General features: G+C 40.0%; 1 protein-coding gene across 1 annotated transcript in view; it reads left to right on the forward strand.

Moving 5' to 3' along the window:
• The window catches only part of LOC149173782 (putative inactive purple acid phosphatase 27), a 199,382-nt gene that overhangs the window by 7,331 nt on the left and 168,266 nt on the right, over positions 1-23,785 (forward strand). The window contains exons 2-3 of the mRNA XM_089428007.1: positions 11,663-11,750; positions 11,971-12,237. Of these exons, the coding sequence (XP_089284133.1) occupies positions 11,663-11,750; positions 11,971-12,237 (355 nt within the window). The remainder of the gene's footprint in view (positions 1-11,662; positions 11,751-11,970; positions 12,238-23,785) is intronic.

Raw genomic sequence — 23,785 nt, forward strand, 5'->3', positions numbered from 1 at the left:
ATAAAGTATGCAAACTTGTGAAATCCTTGTATGGCCTCAAGCAAGCACCGTGAGCCTGGTATGAAAAATTCACTGAGCATCTTCTGAAACTCAATTTCAAACATTATGATCTTGATGATGCAACCTTGTTTGTCAAGAAAGTTGGAAAAACAGTTGTATATCTTGTGGTATATGTAGATGATCTTTTGATGACAGGGAACAATGAGAGCTACACTGCATCCATAAAAAAGGAATTGAGGAAAGGTTTTGAAATAACTAATTTGGGCTATGTTCATTACTATCTTGGTATTGAAGTAACTCAACGTCCGAAGTCTATATTCCTTTCTCAAAAGAAGTACATTGGAGATCTGTTGAACATGTTTGGCATGACTGAATGCAATCCTCTAACTACTCCAATGGAACAAAACTTAAAGCTCACATCCATTGAAGGAAAAGAATTTGAGGATGCAACAAAGTATAGACAACTTGTAGGAAGTCTCAACTACCTGACTACTACTAGACCAGACATTTCGTTTGCTGTTGGAATCCTCTCCAGGTTTATGCAAAAGCCTTGTGAGGGACATTGGTCTGCTGCAAAAAGAGTTCTAAAGTACTTGAAGGGAACTCAAGACTTTGGACTCAAGTATACACAGGTGGGTGACTTCAGCTTGATTGGATACTCTGATTCAGACTTCGATGGAGACAAAGAAACTGGGGTATCTACTTTTGGTTATGTTATGAGTCTTGGATCAGGAGCTGTCTCTTGGAGATCAAGCAAAGAATCAGTTCCAACAGATTCCACAACAGAGGCATAATATGTGGCAGCGACTGAGGCAACAAAAGAAATTGTGTGGCTCAGGAAAGTATTGGAAGATTTGCAGGTAAAACAAGTACATTCGACTCCACTCATGATCGACAACACCTCTGCGATAAAGTTGGCCAAGAACCCAAAGTTTCATGATCGAACGAAGCACATCAATACAAAATACCATCTGATTCAACATCATGTTGAGGCCAAGACAATTCATCTACGCCATTGTTCCACTAATGAGCTGATTGCAAACATCTTCGCCAAAGCACTTGGAAGAGAAAAACTTGAAAGATTCAGAACGATGTTTGGACTCACCAACATCCCTTCAGAGTAAGGGGGGGAATGTTGACACCTAATCATGGGGATTGGGTGAGTAGTTGTAAATAGTGTAAATAATAAATAGTGGAAAAGGAAGAGTCACTGGGAGATGAAACTCAAGAGTCACTCCCTCATGTATATAACTATTAGCAAACTAAATGAATAAACAGATTTCATTTTAGGAGTTATCTCCTAGCATGACAGTAATAATGAGACAAATCAATTGTTCGTGAAGGGGATTAGCTTGAACATTGGAGGTTGAATATTTGCAGAGATGAAAATTGAAAGCTTAGGGCGTTAATGGCATAGAAGCAAATAAGGTTGAGAATGTGAAGCGTGATGTTGAAGATGACTGTATGAGTTTGTCCATGGGAAAAGAAGATGATCTTAGAGCCAAATTGCGATTTGCAAAACATAGCCAGTGAGTAAGAATAGACAAATTCTTTGTCTAAAACTGTATAACTCGTTATTGCAATAATTCATAAGCATAAAAGGAGCGAAACTCGTTAAATGAGTTCCAAGGCAAAATTCTCTTGATGACATCATTAAATAATGTATTCATGCATACTTAGTAGTGGATGGGGCAACAAATAGTTTGTCCTCGTTGCTTTCTACTTCCTTATCTTGACCTAATGACATTTTGTAGAGATTTATTTATTTACCAGTGAAGCACCACTCGCATAAGACCTGCGAGTACCCGCGGGTCTTGGCAGGTTCTATAGCGAGCCGGGTCACTCGCATAGAACCCACGCTTAAGACCCTTACTCAGCCAAACTCGCATTAAACCCGTGTACTCGTATAAGACCCGCGGGTTTGGCATAAGACCCACATCAGACCCCTATAAGACCCGTCAAACCTCAGATTGCAATTTTTTTTTCTCTTTTTTCTTTTCTTTTCTTTTCTTTTTTGGAAATGAGGTGGAGGAAAAGGGAAATTGGAGGCAAGAAAATGCTTTATAAGCACCTCTCTCCCTTCCATTTGTCATTCACTTGTCATTTGAGTGTTTGGCTCATTTCTATGAGTGACTCCATTGCACAGTGAAGGAGCTCTTGGAGGAGGCTAAAGGAGGCTTCATTAGATCAAACCCGGCTTCAGGTAGGCTTCATGAACCTTGTTTGAATGTTTTCCATGTAATTTTTTTTAAAATTTTTTGTATTCAATTTTGTTTTGTTTTGTTTTGTTTATTAGTATTATTATTATTATAATTTGCAATTTTTTTTGCTTCTTCAGCCCGCAGGGCCCTGTGGCTGAGTTTGTCAGCCACACAGGGTTGCTGTGTGGTAAACAATGACAAACTTGCTTGAATATTCCTTAAAGACTTCATTCATTAATCTCATGAATGTGCTAGGTGCATTAGTGAGTCCAAAAGGCATCACTAACCATTCATACAACCCACTATTTGTTTTAAATGCAGTCTTCCATTCATCTCCTTCTCTAATCCTTATTTGATGATATCCACTCTTCAGATCTATTTTAGAAAAATACTTTGACCCACTTAAACAATCCATCAAATCATCCATGCGTGGTAAAGGAAATTTATACCTGATAGTAATCTTGTTTATGGCTCTGGAATCTGTACACATACGCCATTCACCACCTTTCTTTGGACTGAGTATTGTTGGTACAGCACATGGACTAAGACTCTCTCTGATTAATCCCTTATCCATCAGTTCCTGTACTTGTCTTCCAACTTCTGCATTTTCTTAAGGAGTTAACTTGTATGCTGCTTTGTTTGGCAAACTTGCTTCAGGTATTAGATCAATATGATGGCTAATACTCCTGATGGGTGGTAATGCATTTGGCAACTCATCCACAATAATATCAACAAAATCATTCAACAGAGTTTTGATTTCTTCAGATAAATCATCTAAGTTTGTGGAAGTTAAAATTACCTTAGGTCTCCTTATGACAACAAAATGCATCTGTTCATCCTTCTTGACTTCTTGCAGCAATTCTTTCCCACTCATCAACATAACACTGTTTCTAGGCGCTTCTTTGCCTGCTTCATCCTTCAATGGCAGCAGTGTGTGTTTATTTCCATCCTTCTCTAGAGTGTAAGTATTTCTTCTCCCATCATGAATAACTTTCCGATCAAACTGCCAAGGTCTTCCCAACAACACATGGCATACATCCATTGGCATTACATCACACAATATCACATCCTTATAAGTACCAATTTGTATCTCTACCTTGCATTGTTCTATCACAATAAGTTGATGTCCTTTTTGCAGCCATGATACTTTGTAAGGAGTAGGGTGTACTGTTTTCACTAGTCCTAACTTGTCCACCATTTTTGTAGAAACAAGGTTATCAGTGCTTCCACTATCAATTATTACTTTACAACATTTTCCTTTGGACTTGCATGTAGTTCTAAATAAACTCTTTCTCTGAGCTGGTTCTCCTGTCTCTTTCTCTGAGCTGGTTCTCCTACTTCAGGTGATTCTTCCTTGTTTGCAATTTGAGGTTTTTCTTCCCTTGCCTCAGCCACATTCACATTCCTCTGATTTGTTACTTTATTATGAGGACAGTCCCATGATCCATGTCCCCATTCTCCACATGTGTAACACCGAATTTCTCTTCCTCGGCCTCTTCCTCTGGGTGCAAATCTTCCTCTACTAAATTCTCCTCTCTGTGGTGGTCTACTACTTGAACCTCTTGCTTCACCCTGAGGGTGTTGAAATCTTGATCTGGTAGTTCCTCTACCTCTTGCTGAACTTTTTCCTCTATTCCTCTGATTTTGCTTCCTCAACATCTTCTCTTCTGCCTTCAAAGCTGCTTGATAGGCATCTTCAATTGTCTTCAGACTCAACAAGCTGATTTCATCTTGTATGTCATATCTCAAGCCATTGATGTACCTGGCTACCTTTTCTACATCATCCTCTGCATGTCCTGCTCTAATGCTCAACTTATAAAACTCTTCTATGTATTCTTTGACAATCATTCCTTTTTGCCTCAAATTTTGTAACTGTCTGAAAAGATTTAACTGATAATCTTTTGGCATAAATTTAGCTTTCAATCTACTCACCATTTTATCCCATTGTTTGATCTTGGACTTCCCTTTTCTTGCTCTGGATGTTTGTAATTCATCCCACCAGATAGCTGCATGACCCTTCAATCTGGTAACTGCAAATTTCACCTTCTTTTTATCATCAACCTCCTCATAGTCAAAATACTTGTCTAATGAACTGATCCAGTCCATCAACTCTTCTACATTGAGATTCTCGTCATACAAAGGTATTTCCACCTTTGGTCTTCCACTTGCTTTGGCCAATATCTTGATAACTTTGGCAGCTTCACTTTCATCCTCTTCTTCTTCCTCAGAAGATTCTTCTGCAGCACTGGCATCTCCTTCATCAGGTGCTCTCCTCTGAGCAATCTCCATTGTCTCCATCCTTGTACGCAGATTTCGGATCTCATCCAGCAGAATTGCATTTGCTACAGGTCTCCCTTGACCTATGCCTCCTTCTCTCCTCGGTGGCATGTTTACTGTAGCAAAACTTAATCTCTGTGCTCTGATACCAAAATGACATAGGAGGTTGACGAAAATGAGGTGGTAGTCTGGAATTAGACTACTGGTTAACTTTGTAACCAATCAGCTGCGCGTTGACGGATCTTGTATGTGGATTTTTCCCGAGGGTCCCGCTTACTTGACCAATCACCGTCGGTCCTTCTTTGACTTTTCCTTTTGTCAGGCGCTTCAATCCACGTCGTCGATTTCACTCCTTCAAATCCAATGGATATCGCGTCGTCTGCTCGCCAACTAGCCCAGATGATCTCCACCGTCGATGTGACCCGTCCAATTGAACGGCTATCGCGCAATCTCGCATGAATTCTTGCACGACCGATATCAGGTCGAGAGCGCGCGAGAAAAGTGGTTTTCCTATGCTACGTGTCACCCACTTAGGCTAATCGCGTGAAATTTAGGAATACCGCTTACCACCTTTAGGGCGCGCGAGATACCACTTCCCACTTATCGAATACTACCACGTGCTTAATTCACAATCTTAATAAAGACGCTTAAGGAAAGTTTAACGCTTAAGCTCAATATTAATCATTAATATTAATCGACTGTGATATTCAATAAAATGTATGAACAGAGAAAAATACCTGAATAGGGTCCAGAACGCTGATACACAACTACAAATGAATTTCTGCACCAGAATAGTGCGTCCACACCACACTTCAATCAATTATTCAACAAAATGGAAATTACAGAGTCTTGGCCCTCTCGGCTCGATTATAACAGTTTGTCCTGTTTTAATCTCAAACCCTATCTCTCACTCAAACTCTCGCTTACTCACTCTATTCTCGATCATCTAATCTCTCTGTCATTACATTCTTTCCTCTTTTATGAATCAAATCCTATCCTAATTGCATTGACAACTCAATCTCTATTTTTATCAACTCAACCATTAAATCCCTATTCTCAAGCTCTGATACATAGCTATACTAACAACTTATCTCCTATTCTAAAAATAATACAATATTCTAATTATTACAATAATTGGAGTAAAGATAATTTGTGAGAGATCCAACCCTCTCTACTAAGAATTGATTTTGACCACTCAGGTCAATGAAATTCATCTCTTGTTAGCCACAACATGTGAACATACAATCACATTGCTGGCTAAGTCCGGATGCTCTTGCATCAGGCAGGATCCTCGAGGTATCAACCTCTTGGATTAGACCTTGCTACGGGAGCCCCGAAGAGGAGTAGCAGTACTGGCGATGTCAGTAGAGACGGATGCAGATGGAGCGACAGAGGGAGCTACAGTGCAGGATTCCCAGGACAACGCGAGGCTAGTAGGCTGCAACAGTGCGAGAGGCACGGGAGTGTTGCACCAATGCAGGATGGCACAAAGAGGTGTGCAACGGTGCGAGATGCATAGAATTGTTGCAGCAGTGCAGAGGTCAGAGAAGGAGCACTTGTTAGCGACAGAGGGAGCTTCAATGTCAGGAGTGTTTCTAGCCTGACGGAGATGTCAGAGTTGGGAGATCAGTTACTTACTTCTCAGTAATTGAGTTACAATGCAGATGCAGCAGTGGCAATGGCAGGGCCATGGGCAGCAACACGGATGCAGAGGGAGTTGCAGTACAGATGTAGCAGTGGCAGTGGCAGGGCCATGGGTAGCAGTACAGGATGCAACAGTGCAGAGGATGTTGGGCAACAAGCCTAGCATCAGCACAGGGACCGATGCCGGATGATTAGAGTGATGCTCAGTGAGGAGTATTACTAGAGCATAGTCCTCGCTAAGAGGGAATGTTGATTTGGGGTAGCATCAGATGTGCTCTAACCACGAAAATTGGTGGAGAGGCTAAAGCACATGAGATCTCCAATACCCAGAAACGGTTTGGGCAAATTCTAAGCAGTTTGGGAGATATAAAATAATTAATATTTTTAATGGAGTCCCTAAGTCTAAACTTAGGGAAAATAAAATATTAATGTGAATAATATAAAACTGTGTTAGAATGGTCCAAAAGTCATGGATCAAGCCAGATCTAATCTTAGCCATTGATGAGGGACTTAATCTCGGCCGTTGATTTGTCAACGAGAAAAGTATAAGAGGACGCTTGAGGGTCACTTGGAAAACACACCAAGAGATCAAGATTTTGACTTTCTGGGGCTGGGTTTCCTGAGAAAGTTGAGAGAGTGATCGGAGTTGCAGCTGAGGGGCAGTGAATACAGAAGCAGAGAGGCAGAGATAGCACCGGGAGAAATAGCGCAATAGCCGAAGAGAGGGACGCAGAAGCAGCCAAGAGTTCACGTAGAGCTAGCCAGGTCTCACGCAGAGGCAGCCAGGAGCTGCGCAGTGCCTCAGAGGGCAAGCGTGGGTGACACAGAGGGCTAGAGGACTAACGCAGGCCAAGCCAGGGTGACGCTGGGCCAGAGAGAGGCTGACGCAGTCCCTAGAGGCTGACACTGGGGTTTCATGGGGCAGATTGGAACTGTGGAGTTGCCGGAGTGTTTATCCGGGGTTTCAGCCGAAATATCTGCTTCCGACTAGAGAGGTACTACTGCTGAGAGTTTTCTCTGTTGGGTATGCCGGATTTGGCACCCAGATTGTATTCTGAAACTTCTTAATAAATCAAACCCTCAAATAGCTGCACCGGTTTTCCCGCATTGGGTTTTTCCGGGGACATTAGTCCAAAAACAATGCTGTCACTTGTGTGCTTGTTTCTATTTCCTTCAGTTGATGATTTGTAATGTGTTGAGCATGTACTTGTATTTATTTCCAGTATTTACATGGTAAATAACTTGTTAATTAACAGAACAAGTAGGTAGGAATAAATCAGTAAACTGCATGAAGGGTTTTTATCGTGTCCGACTTAGAAATTCCAACACTTATTTGCCACCTGACCCAGCCATGTGGTCTCTCACCCATCTGTCATAATCGTATGTTTGAAGGTGGGCCTCCCGAACCTAAAGGTATGCCTTGTCATTTGGTAATTGAGTGTTGTAGTTTGCTTATCATGGAAACTTCTGGGCATGGATTAATGGGGGGATTCGGCGGAAAGAATATGCTAGGTCTGTGCTCTTGTCCCCTGGACCCTTTTGGATATTAAGCTTGGATTCTAGTCCCGTAGAATCTCTTTTACTGACCATTTAGCTTTAGGGATGGTATTTCATGGGAAACCCTGATTTTGGTTGCATGGTCCTACTCCCTCATCCACATATATTGCCCCCTTTTCACTCATTATAACCCCATTCATCATTTCTCCCACCTAGGTCCACATTCCTCCATTGGGTCCACATAGGGCTAGCTCTCCCCTTCCCCTTACCCACACCTTGGGTCGGGCCTGGAATGATGCCCTGGAGGTTGATATAGCTAAAAAGAAAAGTAAAAGCATAATTGGCCACATTCAACAGGAAAATGTACCACAAAATGCAAAAGATGGTTGGTACAAACACATTTAGCACGTGGGCAAAAGCCAATACATGAGCTCTATCCCATCATCATGGCCGTCACCCTGGTTCTTACAGGTTCTATGAGCCTCCTTCATCATATAGGAACACATTATTGTCCCAACCGCTGGTGGGAAATGAACCGCCCTAACTCAAAAGGGGGTATCCACTGCTATATCTCACACATCATGCTCTTACCCCTTGAGCTTCAAGTAGTTAATTAAAGAAAAATTATAAAACAAAAGGCATATAAACAAGGGTGGAAAAATCAAGGTCGGGGCACCTCATGTTCCACGATTGCTCCCTCCTCTACTTTATATACCCAAGTGTGGGCTTCCCTCTTACTAGCTACCCTTGTACCCCAACATGTGGCCTAGGGTTGCCCCTTTTTATTCCCTACTCCATTCATCTCTTTATCACATACCACCACCTTTTAAAGGATGTACCTTGGACATATTATCCCCTTTAGAAGTAGAAACCACCTAATGGGATACTTGGTTAACTCCATTTGGAGCTTGGAGACATTAGCGCATGCCAAAGCCCATTATGGAAGGGCATGCCATTATGAAGTCCCCACTTGTGGTCCATGGTTTGTAAGCTCTTTTCCTCGATTTCCTTGATGACTTGTTGTACTAGAGGCTAGGTGACGCATTGGATCTTATGCAGGATTGCAGGTGGTCTCCATCTTGGGTTTGGTCTCCCTATACGGGGTCCGAACCCTCTAGAGGGCTACATTGGCATATGTAGGGTGTGTGTCGAGAGCCATGGGCCACCACAATAGTAGACAACACTCCATGGATCCCTAGATATGCTAAGAGATTGCTTGAAAGTTGAGATTCACCTATTGGATGAGGAAGATGCACCTGGTTCACCTTTGCCCAGCCAACCCCACAGATGTACCATGCACTTGGTAGATGACCCAGGACTTGTATGTTGATGTGACATCACTTACACCATCATCTGAGCCCTTACATATGGTCTACAGGCATCTTCAACTTACTTGGATACCCATGAGGTCACTTGTGTGCTCTCACAACCATTGGAAGCACCACAGGTTTATTATGTGGAGAACAAGGGGCCAACCCCTTGTCCATTACCCCTTGTCCATTACTTTTGAAAGCCCAACTCATCATTTTGACACTTATGGACTTCATCAGGTCTCGTAGAGAGCCCAACGACATGCATTATTGATTATTAGACCTCTTGGGAGGCTTATTATTTTATTTATGAGCTAGTTTGTGGGCTTGTCACCAATAGATAGTTATTTGCACATTATTTTAGTTGATGGGCTAATGTAGGCTCAAATTAGGTAATTCAAACTCCTAATGAGTGTATAAATAGGAGAGACATGAATTCATTTGTATCATCACTTTGGATTGGATCATTCTCTCTCTTGAGAATTTCACATTTCTTTCTTGGAGGACAAATTGGAGCATGGATGAATTTTGATGTTTGGATTGGATTTTCTTATCTTGGAGCTTCTTTATTGGCAAATGTATTGATGGTTGGATATATTCTCTTACATGTAAGTACAACTTTGATGCTATTTTCTTTTACTTTGTCACATACATTGATCATGGGATTTTCGCTATTTTAGGGCTAATTGCTGCATGCATTTACTGCTTCATTGTGGAATTATGTTTCTATATAGCATATCTCTATGTATGGGCCATGTTTGCTGAATGACTTGCCCTAGAGATTGAATTTATCTTGATAAGCCATCTTCATCTACAAGCGAAGCATAAACACTTTAAGGTCGCTTTTTTGTTTTGTTTTTGTTCTTTTTTTTTTTTAAATTTCTACCCTAACATTGGACGAAGTTGCCCTTAGAGCTTGCTTGAGCTAGAAACGAGATCCTTCTTCATAATTCTTCTTGACCCCATATCCCCAACAGGAATTAGGCACTGGTCCAACATAAAGTGATCACCTTAAACTTTTTCCCCTCTTTTCTAGGTCTAGCCACGGTAGGCCACCTAGGGCATCATTTTCCCGACAAAGTAGCCACAAAAAAAGTTCAATCTCCTAGCCTCTACTGTGCTGGTGTGTCCTCAAGGTATCCTCCAAATTTGAAGAAATTTCGATGGTGGGATTGTGAGATATCCCAAGCCCTAGCTCTGAGATCAAACTTTGCCTTGTTGTTTGCTAGGCTAGCACCTCATAGGATCAATTTGACACTTTTAAGTGGAAATTCTTGTTTTGATCCTTTTCCCTTCCTTATGTAGGTTAAAGTCATCATTGGTTGCTAAACTCCCTCTCCTTAACCTAACTTGGGTCCACTTTGTCCCGTGTGGTCCCATACCTTTGAAAAGTCAATTCTTCAAGAACCACTTGGGAAGCCAAGTTCAATAAGGATTTTAGGGATTGGGAAACTCCTTTACAAGGCATATTCCTTAACCCTAGCCCCTAAATCCTTACCTCCTTCTCCTAGAAAGCTTTGTACCTTACTTGAAGAGCAAACAAGCTCCATTCTTAACCTCCTTCTAGGAAAAGGATCATTAAGGTCACTTCACATTCATTTGTTGATTCATCCTTCACAAGTGACTTTCCATATACCAGGTCTCCTCCCATCAGTGAAAGTCCGTAAAGAGTAAGGAGTCTTAATTGAGGTGATAGTGGGCTAAGTCTCCATTGTTGCCCTTGATCTAGCAGTTGCCCCTTCAGGAGTTCCTTTTAGGGCCCCTATTAGTTTGAGCGGTAACATGACCTCAAAGGTTAGATATGATTTTCTAGGATCCACACTCGCACTCCTACTACATAGTATTTCTGATGTGCCTAGCAATTCCTTTGACCTGTTTATGGTCACTTGTTGGACATTAATAAAATTATCTTATCTTATGTTATATTTCATATTTTGCTGATGCTGATCCCTTGTTCTTCTTCCTTTGTTTGTTGTCTAGCTTCTGTAGCATTCATCCATTTGTGACTTTTATCAAAATTTTCTAATCTTTTACATGGATTTGAATTGATTGGGTATCCTCTATTTCACCAGCATCGAGGCTATGTGTTCAGTAATGCATTTCTGTCATTTTTTCATCTGAGATACAAATTAATGCATTGGCCCCTTTTATCAGCTTCTTCAAACAGGTCAATAGATTCATTGTGGTTCACTCTGACAAATGTGTCTGAATTTCATTTTTCTAACATCTGGGCTGAACTGAACGAATTACTGCTTTCACCCTATACATATTTGTCATGTACTTTATTTTCCTCATCACGTTGCATTTTTTTCATCTTCATCATGCACTAAAATAAATGCAATGTTTCGGCACTTTCAATGCTGCTGCTTTTTTCATCATAATAATGTTGTTTAGGAACATAGTTCTTTAACTATATATACTAGACAGCTGAATTCATTAACTATCATCATGGAAACCTATCATAATGAATATAGAGAGTTAGTATGCCCACAATAGGATTTGAAACCCTGCTAAAAGTGTTGAAATGCTCGCTATGATTTCTGCGATTACACCTCAGGGACTTTCCCTTCTAGTTTTTGTCACCTGTCCTTATGATTTACCATAGCATTATAACATCCATTATACTGCATTACCGTCATCCTTTGATTTCAACTTGAAATAGTTAGCTTCTCAATCATTCAAGTAAAAGGATGTATTTTATACTTGCTATGCTAATAGCTTTTTGTGACTCAGTGATACATATTGTCCTGGAGTCAAAAGAATGTACGTTGAGACTGGAGATGTTGCAAGTCTTCCACTTTTATGTCAATATCCTTTGAAGGTGAGTGCTAGGAGGCTGTCATAAACTAGGTGCATTCAGTCCATGAACCAAATAAATGCTTTTCTGATCCCATCCTGCTTATCTTATGGGGACATCTGAGCTCCTAGCAGGTCTTAAGCTTTGAATTGTTCTAAGTAGCTGGATAACAGTTTTTTTGAGTGTGCCTTTGACTTTTTCCATGTATATTTAGTTTATTTTTGTTTCCCTTTTTCTTGTGTAGTTCCAATTTTTGTTAGCAGATCCTGACTACTTGACCTGCAAGAAGAAGCAGTGTCATAGGTCCATAGGAAGATGGTGCCTGTGGTCGACCTGTAGTGGAACTATATTTGCTCGTGTTGTGAATATCAGAACCGATATCAGGATCATGTTTTTTGGTGGTGGTTTAGACTTTCCCTGCATCCTTGCAAATTCAGAATTACTAAAGTTTGCAAATCCAAGGGCGCCACTATATGGTCATCTTTCAAGCGTGGATTCTTCATCTACTGTGGTAAGTAGTGTTCATATTTGTGAGGTTAATGGTCACTTGATTACAGCTTGTCCCATATTTAAGTATTATTTTATAAGAGAATGGTAAGTGAACCACAGATTTAGCTTGGCTTGCAATATTTATGAAAGTTTGGAAAAGGGTACCACATCTGTTTATTCTTTTGTCACAATTTTAAGCACAAAGTAAAAAAGAGGCTTTGCCTTCTTTAAATGCACCTATATTCCTTTTATACTAATATGGAGTATCTTCATTCTACCAGTGTAAATTGTTGTAGTCATGATTCATAACATCATTTTGTCAACATTATTTGAAAGCATGTAACAAAATAAAGGAACATATGTTTAACTCTGGTGCTGATGAAAAATGTCCAAACCATCCTTAGCATGGATATACCTAAATAGACAAATGTCAAACATTGAAATACAAATATGATTCAACAGGAACTTGCCAGGTCAGTTTAAGTGGGGCATTGTTATCATAGTATTCAAAACCAGCCAGTTCAAACCATAAACCGGTCAAACCGGCCCTTTCATTAGCCCCAACCATCGAACTGGTTGAAAAAACCGATTTTTTTGAGCGGACCCACAACTTTTGGGCCTGACCGGTAATAAACCGGCCAGTTTATTGCCAGGCTGGCCACGGACCCAATGGAAGGCTGTTTCATGGTTTTTCAAGTGGTTTTGAGGGAAACTAGGGGCTGTTTCCCTCCAAAAACAGTTTAAAAGGATGTCTCCCCTTTCATTTGCCTCACACATCTCATTTGGAGTTTTTGTGAGCTTCATTGTGAGCTTGGAGAGTGTTGAGTTTTTGCTGGAGTAGTGGAACAACAGAGAGTTTGGGCTGAGTAGTAGCCACCATGCCTCCAAAAGCCAAGGATAATGCATGGGCTCATTGTGATATGATTGATGGCAAAATGATATGCAAATATTGCCAAAAATCTATTGAAGGAGGGGGTATTAATAGGTTCAAGCAACAATTGGCTGGGGTAGGAGGCCATGTAAATCCATGTAGAGCACCAAATGAAGTAATAAGGCATATTAGGGCATAATACCTTCAGAAATTTGAGAGTCAAGTCACTCAACCAATTGAGAAGTTTGTGACTCAAGCAGTTGCAAAGTTTGAGAGTCGAGACTCAACCAACTGAGTTTGATCATGATGAGAAGTTTCAAGTGATAATGTTGATCACTAATATGTAGACTTGTAGTAGGCCAGTGGCCCCATAGCTTGTAGGCTTTGTTTTTGGACTCTAGAGGCCATTTAGAGCCTCATTGATTATATATTTTGTTGCTGATATGTATTGCACTCGGTGCCATTTTGATATCTTCACCTTTAAATGGTATATATATGAGAAAAAATTGCATATTTTGTCTCTGTTGGTTTGGAATCATGGTTTTAAATCTTAAAAATAGTTTTTTCATTAAAAATTAATTATTTCATGTGTTTTTTTAAAATCGGTTTATTGAGATCTAACCAGTCTTGGTTTGATTGGTTCTGGTTTGAAACCTGGTTTATTAGGTGGACCGGTCTGGTCACTGGTTCCGGTTTTGAATACTATGATTGTTATTGTTTCTTCTAGGGTTCAAGTCTTCCCAGTGGCATGTTTGCTCCTCATGGGCTGCTTGTGCTTGCGATTACAGTTGGGATTAGGTGCAAGTCACAGGTGACTTTGGTGGATTAGATAATCCCCACTTGCAACTTCCTAGTCAAAGGAATCTGATTTGAATGTTGTAAGCCAATCTTGCTCATTGCAAATACTCCTAGATTAGGGAAATGCAGGATTTCTGCATCGTGATAAGAGTAAGCTAATTTTTTTTTGTGATAAGAGTAAGCTAATGTTTTTTTTAATGAACATAAATCTTAAACAACTACAGTGCTCAAAAGTGGACAGTCTTAAATATAGAAATGAAATCTGAGTAGAAATGCATGCAAATAAATTGTGCTACAACTGATGCTTGTATGTGATATCATCTGACCAGTGCCTAATACAAGATATATTTAGACGTGGTTTGGAAATTCAGATGACACTAGTACCCTCGTCTCTTTAACCTTCATCAATACCTGGAACATTTGAGGGAGGCAGCTAGGCTTACAAACCCATTACAACTATGGCAGCACTCCCTTTTTCTATGTTTGGTGGATGGATAAGACCAGAAGAGGAGTGCTGCCTTCCATCTTAATTTGGTGCCTTGCATGAAAGCATGCAAACAGCGTCCAATCTCTTAGGGTTTTAAACATGATGAGGAACATGTAATGATGTCAGCAAAAGATCTCTGTTTTTAGTGCTTAAATAGGATCTCTTTTGTGCTTTTTTTAGTGAATAAACAAGTGAAGGAGGGTGCATTTCTTGGCCTTGGAAATGTGCAAATTTAGACCACCTTTCTTTCTTGGAAAGTGTGCCAGTTGAGACGTTCTTGAAGGAAAAACAACCACATGAAGAGTCTATTTATGGGACTCCCTTTTTCTATGTTTGGTGGATGGATAAGACCAGAAGAGGAGTGCTGCCTTCCATCTTAATTTGGTGTCTTGCATGAAAGCATGCAAACAACGTCCAATCTCTTAGGGTTTTAAACATGATGAGGAACATGTAATGATGCCAGCAAAAGATCTCTGTTTTTAGTGCTTAAATAGGATCTCTTTTGTGCATATCTTAGCCTTGGAAAATGTGCAAATTTAGACCTTCTTTCTTTCTTGGTAAGTGTGCCAGTTGAGACGTTCTTGAAGGAAAAACAACCACATGAAGAGTCTATTTATGGGACTCCAAAAACGAAACAAAAAAATAAAGATATCACTTTCATAATGAACAAATTCAGCTTTAGATTGGCAGTCACTCAGCAGCTTCACGCTGTCAAAGAAACAGTTATGAAGCAGCAGATATGGTAAATTTGTGAGGCTAAACTTAGCCAAAATCAGCTGTAACGAATGTGCTGGATTATAGGAGAAGATAAGGCCTCTTATATCTATTTAGATTGGCATGATAAGATCACTAAATTAGCTCCATTTCAGTGATGTTTTGAGAAGGATGTTATGCATTTTCAGATTTACTTGTGTGGAGAATCAAGTCTCCAAATCAGTGCTACACATAAGACAAACAAGACATTCTGAGAAAGATAGAGGGCCTCTTTTTCAAACATAGATGGCTGATTCTGCATGGTGAGGGCACTTTTCTTCTGCCCAATTTCGCTGCTTGGGTTGTGATATGGAGGGCACTGTTTGTGCATTGAAGATGATATCATCACAAGGGACCTGCTTTTCTATTTATGAAAAAAAATCATACTGCTTCTATTATATTTTTTTAAAAGCAAGTTGCTGAAATTTTAAGATGCAGATAATTTTGGAAATGACTTGAAGATATTCATGAAGCACAAGCTTAAATACATGTCCAACAAAGGAGAATTTATTTAATCATGTGCTATGTTCTGGTATCCCCCCCACCTGGGCTAGACACATTATTTGTCTGTTTTGAAAGTTGTAGCTCGGACAGGTACTTCTACATTGGCTTTGTGTCTAGCATGTGGAAGTGTCTGAAAAGGTACTCTCTAGATATTAACTTTATTTTATAAAGTTAAAGTGACTTTTACTTTATAATGATTAAAAGGTGACTTAAGTTGTGTCAATGAGAGATTAAGTCACAACCGTTGATCTCAAGTGATCAAGATTAGATCTTGATCGTTAATCACTTTGGATATAGGATTTTGGTCATTGAGAAGTTATAAAAGCAAATCTAGGGAGAGGAAGAGAGTCGAGACACACATTGTATGAACAAGTGAGGGTTTGAGCTGAAGAGTAAGAAGGAAAAAAATTGCAGCAGGAGAAAATTATAGGGGCAGCAAGGAGGGTGATCTAGGGCACGTATTTCATGGCAGACCATACACAAATTTTGTGCACGGAGTTCCAGGCAGCAGAAAAGCAGTTTTCAGACAGCGGGACAGCAACTACTTGTTGTATTGTACCGTATGGATTTTGTACAGCATGTACATGCCTTGTAAATTGCATTGTGCAGAGTTGTTCTGACACAGTTTAATTTTTAATTTGTCTAAGTTTTTAAATTTAAATTAAAAGTTTAATTTTAATATTTGTCTCTCTTTAAACTCCTAATTTCAGGACCTTTTACCCCGTCCTATGAGAGGAGGGGGTAAAAGTGATTAGCATGTAGAGGATGAGTATTCTCTCAAGCAATTGTGGCGAGCCATAAAGCCAAACCTTATTGGAGAATGTCCCTAGAGGACTGCCCTCAACCTAAGGATTAGTTGTGGTGAGATGAAGGCAAACATGACTGAGACAAAACCTGGCAAAGAATTCGCTTCAATGTGCAACATCTAGCCTCCAAAGACTCTCCAAAATAAGCATCCTCCGTGACATTCCCAAGATATGCAAGCTAACCCCCAAGCGTTCTCCAAATGTAGACGTTGTGGATATTCCAGGGTCAAAGGTTTCTTCAAAATCATGATCAAAAACCCCTTTTGGTTGGGGGGGGGGAAAGTGCGGTGGGGCCCCTCAATGGGCAACATCCAGCCTCCTAAAACTGCCTCCTTTCTTGTGAGGCATATTTGTTAGCTTTTTGTAGCATCGAATGTGTTCTAGCCACGAAACGTTGTGGAGAAGCTAGAATGAATGAGTTCTCCAAAACCCAAAAATTGTTTCTGTAAATTCCACCCAGAAGTGTCTCAATTAGATTATTAACCAATTTTTAATTATTTCCTAAGTCTAAACTTAGGGAATATGGTTAATTAATTAGTATTAACTGAGATGTGGTGAGAATCATCTAGAAACTCACACGGATCGACAGGGAATTAATCTGGGCCATCGATTATGTTTTAATCTTGGCTATTGGTGCTCCGACAAAATATTATAAGAAGAAGTCGATGGGTAGATAGAGAACACACCAAAGCAGATACTCAGTTGCCCAGGTAGATCGATTTTCTCAGTGGCTGAAGATTAGCAAGAGAAGATAGAGCTAGAGGGTGAGTTGCAGAGGAGAGAGAGAGGGCATCAATAGTAGTTTGAGAGTGCATGATAAATTCTGGAACGGTCAGCGTGAGAGAGGACGCAATTCCTCAGGGCATTGCGCAGTCACTGTGTAGAGGATGACGTAGTGAGACCAGCGTAAGGGTAGAGGGGCCATTTCGGGATCAGAGAATTGCTGTGGAGAGTGAGAAATTTAATACTAAATTTCTCTCAATATTTCTTTCTCTATTTTTGCTGTCCGATATCTTGTACATGAATTACTGCTAGACAATAATAAAGAAACCCTCATCTGCTACACCGGTTTTCCCACATTAGGTTTTTCAAGGGACGATTGTCCAAAAATAACTGTGTTAATATGCTTATATGTGTGCTAGAATTTCTCTAATTTTCCTTGCATTTATTTTTCCTCAGTATTTAATTTGTGAAGGCTGCAGTGTATTTATTTCGATATTTGCCGTAAGAAACTGCAAATAATTTGTTTAATTTATTTAACAAATAGAAGAGATAATATCAGTTACTACAGTAGGATTCTAGACTTCGGAATTTTCACATGGTATCAGAGCACAGATCGTAAGTCGGAGAGCTCAATAGCAGAAGGAAAGAGAATTTCAAATCTCTGCAGAGGCAACAATTCGAAACCCTCTAGAGGCAGCGCAGTCCCTTAGGGCCAGGAGGGTCAGTTTTTGAGGATAATTTATTTCTTTGAGAGAGTCGATAGAGAATAGAATCTTCCAGGTCGAAGATTAGTTGAGGCAGAGGGAGTTGCATCAGTTTCCTTGCAGAGCAGATTTCCAGCTAGGACGCAGCATTTTGCAGCAGCAAAATTAGCGTTAAGAAGGAAAGGAGAAATAGCGTAGAAAAGTCATGGATAGAATCAACAATCAGGAAGCCTTAGAATTGTCTTCTAGATTGGAATATGAATTTGTGTGCTTGTCAGGTTAAACATTATCTGGGATCTAGTATATTGATAGTGGAGCTTCATCTCATATGACAGGAGTTAGAGAATATTTCTCTAGCTATTAGGATGAGCAAATGGACTTACAGATCACTATGGGGAACATAACTAAATGTACTCCAATAGGGAGAGATGCCATAGAGTTTCAAACTGAAACATGAATCAGCACTAGTGCTACTAATGTACTGGATGTGCCAGGATTGGGTATGAATCTAATTTCAGTGTCCCAGTTGTAGGACAAGGGGTATGATGTACACTTTGTAGGGAAGAAAGTGTATGTCAAACACTCTAGCTGGAAGAAGGTGATACAGATTGGAGCTTGATCTGAATTTGAAACTACTTGAAATTTGTTTGCAAGGTATTCAATTCAGAATTAAACATGTTTAAAAGATTTCCATGTCTTGCAGAAAGAAAACACATGAAATTTTCAGCTGTTTATGACCCATTTAAGCATAGCAGAGTTATTTACTTTTACTGTTTAACACATTAAAATGAATTTGTTCTGCAAAATAAATCAACCACAAATGCAAAAGAAGTTGATAAAGCAGTTCACCCCCTCCAGGGCTACGTCTGCTGGGTCCAAAGCTCCCAACCGGGCTTGTCCTTGTTTTTATTAAATGCTCAAATTGAAAATACAGCTGAATAGAAGCATCTACAGGAGAAATAGATGGTAAAAATGGATTCAAAACACTTGAATCCTTCAAGATTGACTATTGGATCACCTCCAATGGATACCTGCAACCCTATCCAGTCTTCACAAAACTGGGCCCTAATGTCTCCTAGAACTTTCACGGCTCCAAAACCTCTGCAAATGACCTCAAATGGCTGTAAAACTTGCACCAGTGGCTTCAGAAGGTCGAAAATACCCAAAATAAAAAAAAAATTCATCCAAAACCGACTTTCCTAGCCAAAGTTATGGCCATTTAAAGTTTCTCCAGTTTGCCCCTAGAAAAACTCCAGCTAACTTTAGTTAACTCCAGATAGCTCCGCCAATTATGGTGGGTCCGCCAAATTTGGCGCTCTTGCCAAAATTCCGCCAACTTAACTGCAGTTACATTTAATGTTTTGGTGGTTGCCTCGGATTTCGTGTTGGTGGAATATTCCTTTTTAAATTTTTTTTTGAAAAATTAAAATTTCTAATGTTATGGACAAATTCTTCTTTTTGCCATAACTTCCTCATACGGCGATTGTTTTTCGAACCGTTTGCGGCGCTGGAATCGGGAAGACGAGCACTTTCCAGTCATTCAACTTTGAACCAGTTCTAAGCACTTTAAATTTTGAGCATTTTACGACACTTAGGACATGAACACCTGATCACGCCTCCCCATTGGGAAGCTTTTGGACCCCAAAAGCCTTCAACTACCTATTAAAGAGGTGAGGGTACAACTCCCTCACTCTGTCCACCTCCATCCACTTTGCCTTGTTCGGTTTGCTGCCTTTGAAACCAACCAAACATAATCTACACTGCCCCTCCTTGAAGTGCGTGTCCTTCTGTCAAGGATTGTATCTTCTTTCAGCTCATCTAAGAATTTTGGCGAGAAATCTTCTATAGATGGCAGCTGAACAACACTTTCATGATTAGCAATCAAAGGAGGTTCATACAAACGTAAGTTCTCCACATTGACAACAGAATACATTTGCATGTAGGAAGGCAAATCTAATTGAAAAGCATTATTTCCAACCTTCTTGAGGATTTTGAATGGACCATAACAAATAGGCTTCAGCTTTTTACCTTCTCCTTGCATCCTTTCCTTACTAATGTACAGCCATACCTCATCTCCTTCTTGAAACTTGTGATCGACTCTATGCTTGTCGTGTCTTTCCTTGTACTTGCCTTGACTCTTCTCAAGATGTTCTTGAATTTGCTGATGTATTTGCTGAATTCTTTCAATGAATGAACGAGCTTTGTCAATGTCACTATGTCCCTCAATGGCAACATCTTTCTCAAGAATGAAATCAAGAGGTGATTTTGGCAAGTAACCAAAACAAGCTTCAAACGGTGAGGTGTTTGTGGAAGAGTGCTTGGCACGATTGTAAGCATGCTGTATGTAGTGCAAATGTTCATCCCAAAGCTTGGGATGCTTGCTGCAATAACCTCTCAAGAGGTGCACAATGGTTCTGTTCACAACTTCGGTTTGTCCATCTGTTTGCGGATGGAAAGCAGTACTTTTCTTCAACTTTGTGTCCATCATCTCCCATAGATTGGACCAAAAATTCCCCACAAATCTGGAATCCCTGTCACTAATAATGGAAGTAGGCAAACCAAAGTGAATCCATACATGATGAAAAAATAATTCAGCAGTTTGTTCAGCAGTTATAGTTTTCTTACAAGGCATAAGTATACACATTTTGCTGAAACGATCAACTACTACATATAAATAATCATGCTGCTTTCGAGATTTTGGCAAACCTCCTACAAAATCCATAGAGATGCTCTCCCATGGTCTAGAAGGTACCGACAAAGGAGTATACAAACCAAGCTTCCTGTTGCTAGGCTTGCTTGTAGCACATAATGAACAACCTCTTATGAACCTTGAAACAGAATCTACCATGCGAGGCCAATAGCAATACCTCTGTAGATGTGCAACTGTTTTGCTCACACCAAAATGGCCAGCAATAAGAGAAGAATGAGCTTCTCTTATGACATTTATCCTCTCCCCCTGTGGTATACACAACTTGCCCAAATGAAACAGCAAATTGTTATGCATGTGATAGTCATTTTCCTCTACATGATTCCCTTTACTCAAGTTAGCATACACATCTTTAAAGTCATCATCAGATGCATATTGTTCTATGTAACTATCATGTACAATGGAATCATTCTTAAGTAAAGTAACAACACCAATAATAGGCCTTGAAAGCATATCAACAACCTTATTCAAAGTACCTTTCTTATACCTTATTACCAAATGGAACTGTTGCAAGAAGCCCATCCATCTGAAGTGTCGTGACTGTTGTAACTTGCTTTGTGATTGCAAGTACTGTAAGGGCTGATGGTCGGTATGTATAACAGTTTCTTCGCCCATCAAGTAGTGTTTCCACTTTTTGACGCTTTGTACCAACGCATACAACTCCTTATCATATGTAGGATAATTTACAACAGCACCATTAAAAGTTTCAGAATGAAAAGCAATAGGCTTACCATGCTGTAGAAGAACTGGGCCCATAGCATAATCACTAGCATCAGTTTGTATCTCAAATGGCTGTCTCAAATCCGGTAATGCAAGGACTGGAGCTGAACTAATCTTCTCTTTCAAAGATTCGAAAGCTTTTTGCTGCTTGCCTCTCCATTGGAAAGCATGCTTCACACTTGTCACTGCATGCATACGAGCTGCTATAGAAGAGAAGTTAGAGATAAACTTCCTCCAATATTGAGCTGCACCCAAAAAAATTCTTACCTCTGTTATGGATTTGGGAGTAGGCCACTTCACAATAGCCTCAATCTTAGCAGGATCAATTCTCAAAGCGCCTCCTCCTACTATGTGTCCCAAATAAACCAAAGAAGTCTTTCCAAATTCACATTTTGACATTTTAAGAAATAACTGATTCTTCTTCAAAACATCAAGTAATTTTCTAACATGCATGACATGATCTTCTCTAGACTTGCTGAAAATTAAGATGTCATCTAAGTAGACAATAACGAAATCATCAAGAAAAGGACGCAAGACATCATCCATTACCCGCATGAAAGTTGCAGGTGCATTGCACAAACCAAACGGCATCACAAGCCACTCAAAGAGTCCTTGTTTGGTTTTAAAAGCTGTCTTCCAAATGTCACTTTCTTCAATTCTTACTTGATGATATCCACTGCGCAAGTCTAGCTTAGTGAAATATCGCGCATCTTTCAGCTGGTCTAGCAAATCATCTATCCTTGGGAGTGGGTAACGATTCTTTACCGTTATCTTGTTCAAGGCCCTGAAATCAACACACATATGCCAAGTGCCATCTTTCTTTGGAATCAATACAATCGGTGACCCACATGGCGAAGTACTTGGCTTTATGAAACCCTTGTCCAACAAGTCCTTGATTTGCTTCTTTATTTCAGCATTCTCCATAATAGACATGTGGTACATGCCGATGTTTGGAAGAGGACAATCTGGATGCAAATGGATTTCATGCTGAATCTCCCTCTTAGGAGGCAAACCTGTAGGCTCCTGAAACATCTCATGATATGCATCAACTACATCATACAGATCTGATTTAAGTTTTGGATCACAATTGTCAAATGACTCATGATTCACATCAACCTTGGGCTTAATCATAAGAAGAACAAAATTCTTACTTGAATTGACCAGCCTTTTTACCTGTCCTGCATTCACCATCGCTATATTTGTCTTCTTGCGATGAGCTCTAACAATGAACTCCTTGCCATCTTTGAACAAATGATATTTGTTTTCATGGCGATGAAAGATAGCTTTCCTGTCAAACAAGTAAGGACTTCCCAAAACAATTCCTGCTATATCAAAAGGTACCACATCAAGTTCAACTGTGTCAATAAAATGTGCAGTAATTGCAAAGCGCAATGTGCACTTTCTTGAAACTTGTAAATTTGCATCCTTGCAAATCCATCCAAGTGGATATGGCTTCGGATGTGGAACGGTCTCAAGTTTAAGCTGCTTGACCAAGTCCTCTGATATAAGGTTTGCTTGTGACCCACTATCAGAAAGTGTGTCAATTTTAGTATGTTTTGAAATCACCCTCACATGAAACAGTTCAATTCTTTCTTCCTCATTAGGAGCTTGTACATGGCAGTTTGAGGTACTAGTGCTGGCTTGAGTTTCAATTTCTTTTCCCTTCAAGTTTTTCAAACCCATGGCTGCAATTTTGGTTTCATCACCTGAATCTTCCCCTAAATCTTGTGGTGTAGATGTAGTAGCAACAGTTTTCTGTTTCCCTTTGGATTTGTTAAATTGAGGTCTTTTTTCAGGATATAATTTCCAACAGTTTTTCTCCTCATGGCCTGGTTTAGAACAGTGTTTACAGATCACCTTCTCACTCTCCTGTTTGACAGATGCATTCTTTTTGCCCTTTCCCTTGGAGGTTTTCTCTTTGTTTTTCCCCTTGGGGGGCTTGTTTCTACCCTCTTCAAATGTGTTTTTTCCCCTTGCCTCTAAATGGGTAGCTTGGACACAAACCTCGTCCAGGCTAGTAGGGTTAAACATCAAGATGGTGTGTCTAAGGTAGCTATGCAAGCCACCGATGTATTTCAACAAGGTTTCTTGGGTCTGTAAATCTACCCCTAACAAGAGAGCTCTTCTCCTGAATTCTTGGGTGTAGTCTTGGACACTCTGACCCTTAAGTTGTCTGAAATTTTGCCAATTCATAATGGCCTTCTGCATGTGAGCAAGAGGATAAAACTGTTTTTTAATGGCTAACAGAAATTCAGGCCATGTTAAGGTAACCTTACCAAATTTTTTGATCTCCTCTTTAGTCTTGGCCTCCCACCAGACCAGTGCTGCTCCATCCATTCTCAAAGAAGCCAACTGAATCTTTGTGGCATCATCATGCATATTTTGGATCCTCAAGTAAACTTCCAACTGCCTAATCCAGTTGTCAAGCTTTTCTGCATTCACTTCACCATTAAACATAGGTAATTCGAATTTTACATCAAGCTTCAAAAAAGGACTT

Source organism: Pinus tabuliformis, chromosome 4_2 (assembly GCF_031772625.1).
Source record: "Pinus tabuliformis cultivar Carrire ecotype Pingquan chromosome 4_2, CPIR1, whole genome shotgun sequence".
NCBI lineage: Eukaryota > Viridiplantae > Streptophyta > Pinopsida > Pinales > Pinaceae > Pinus > Pinus tabuliformis.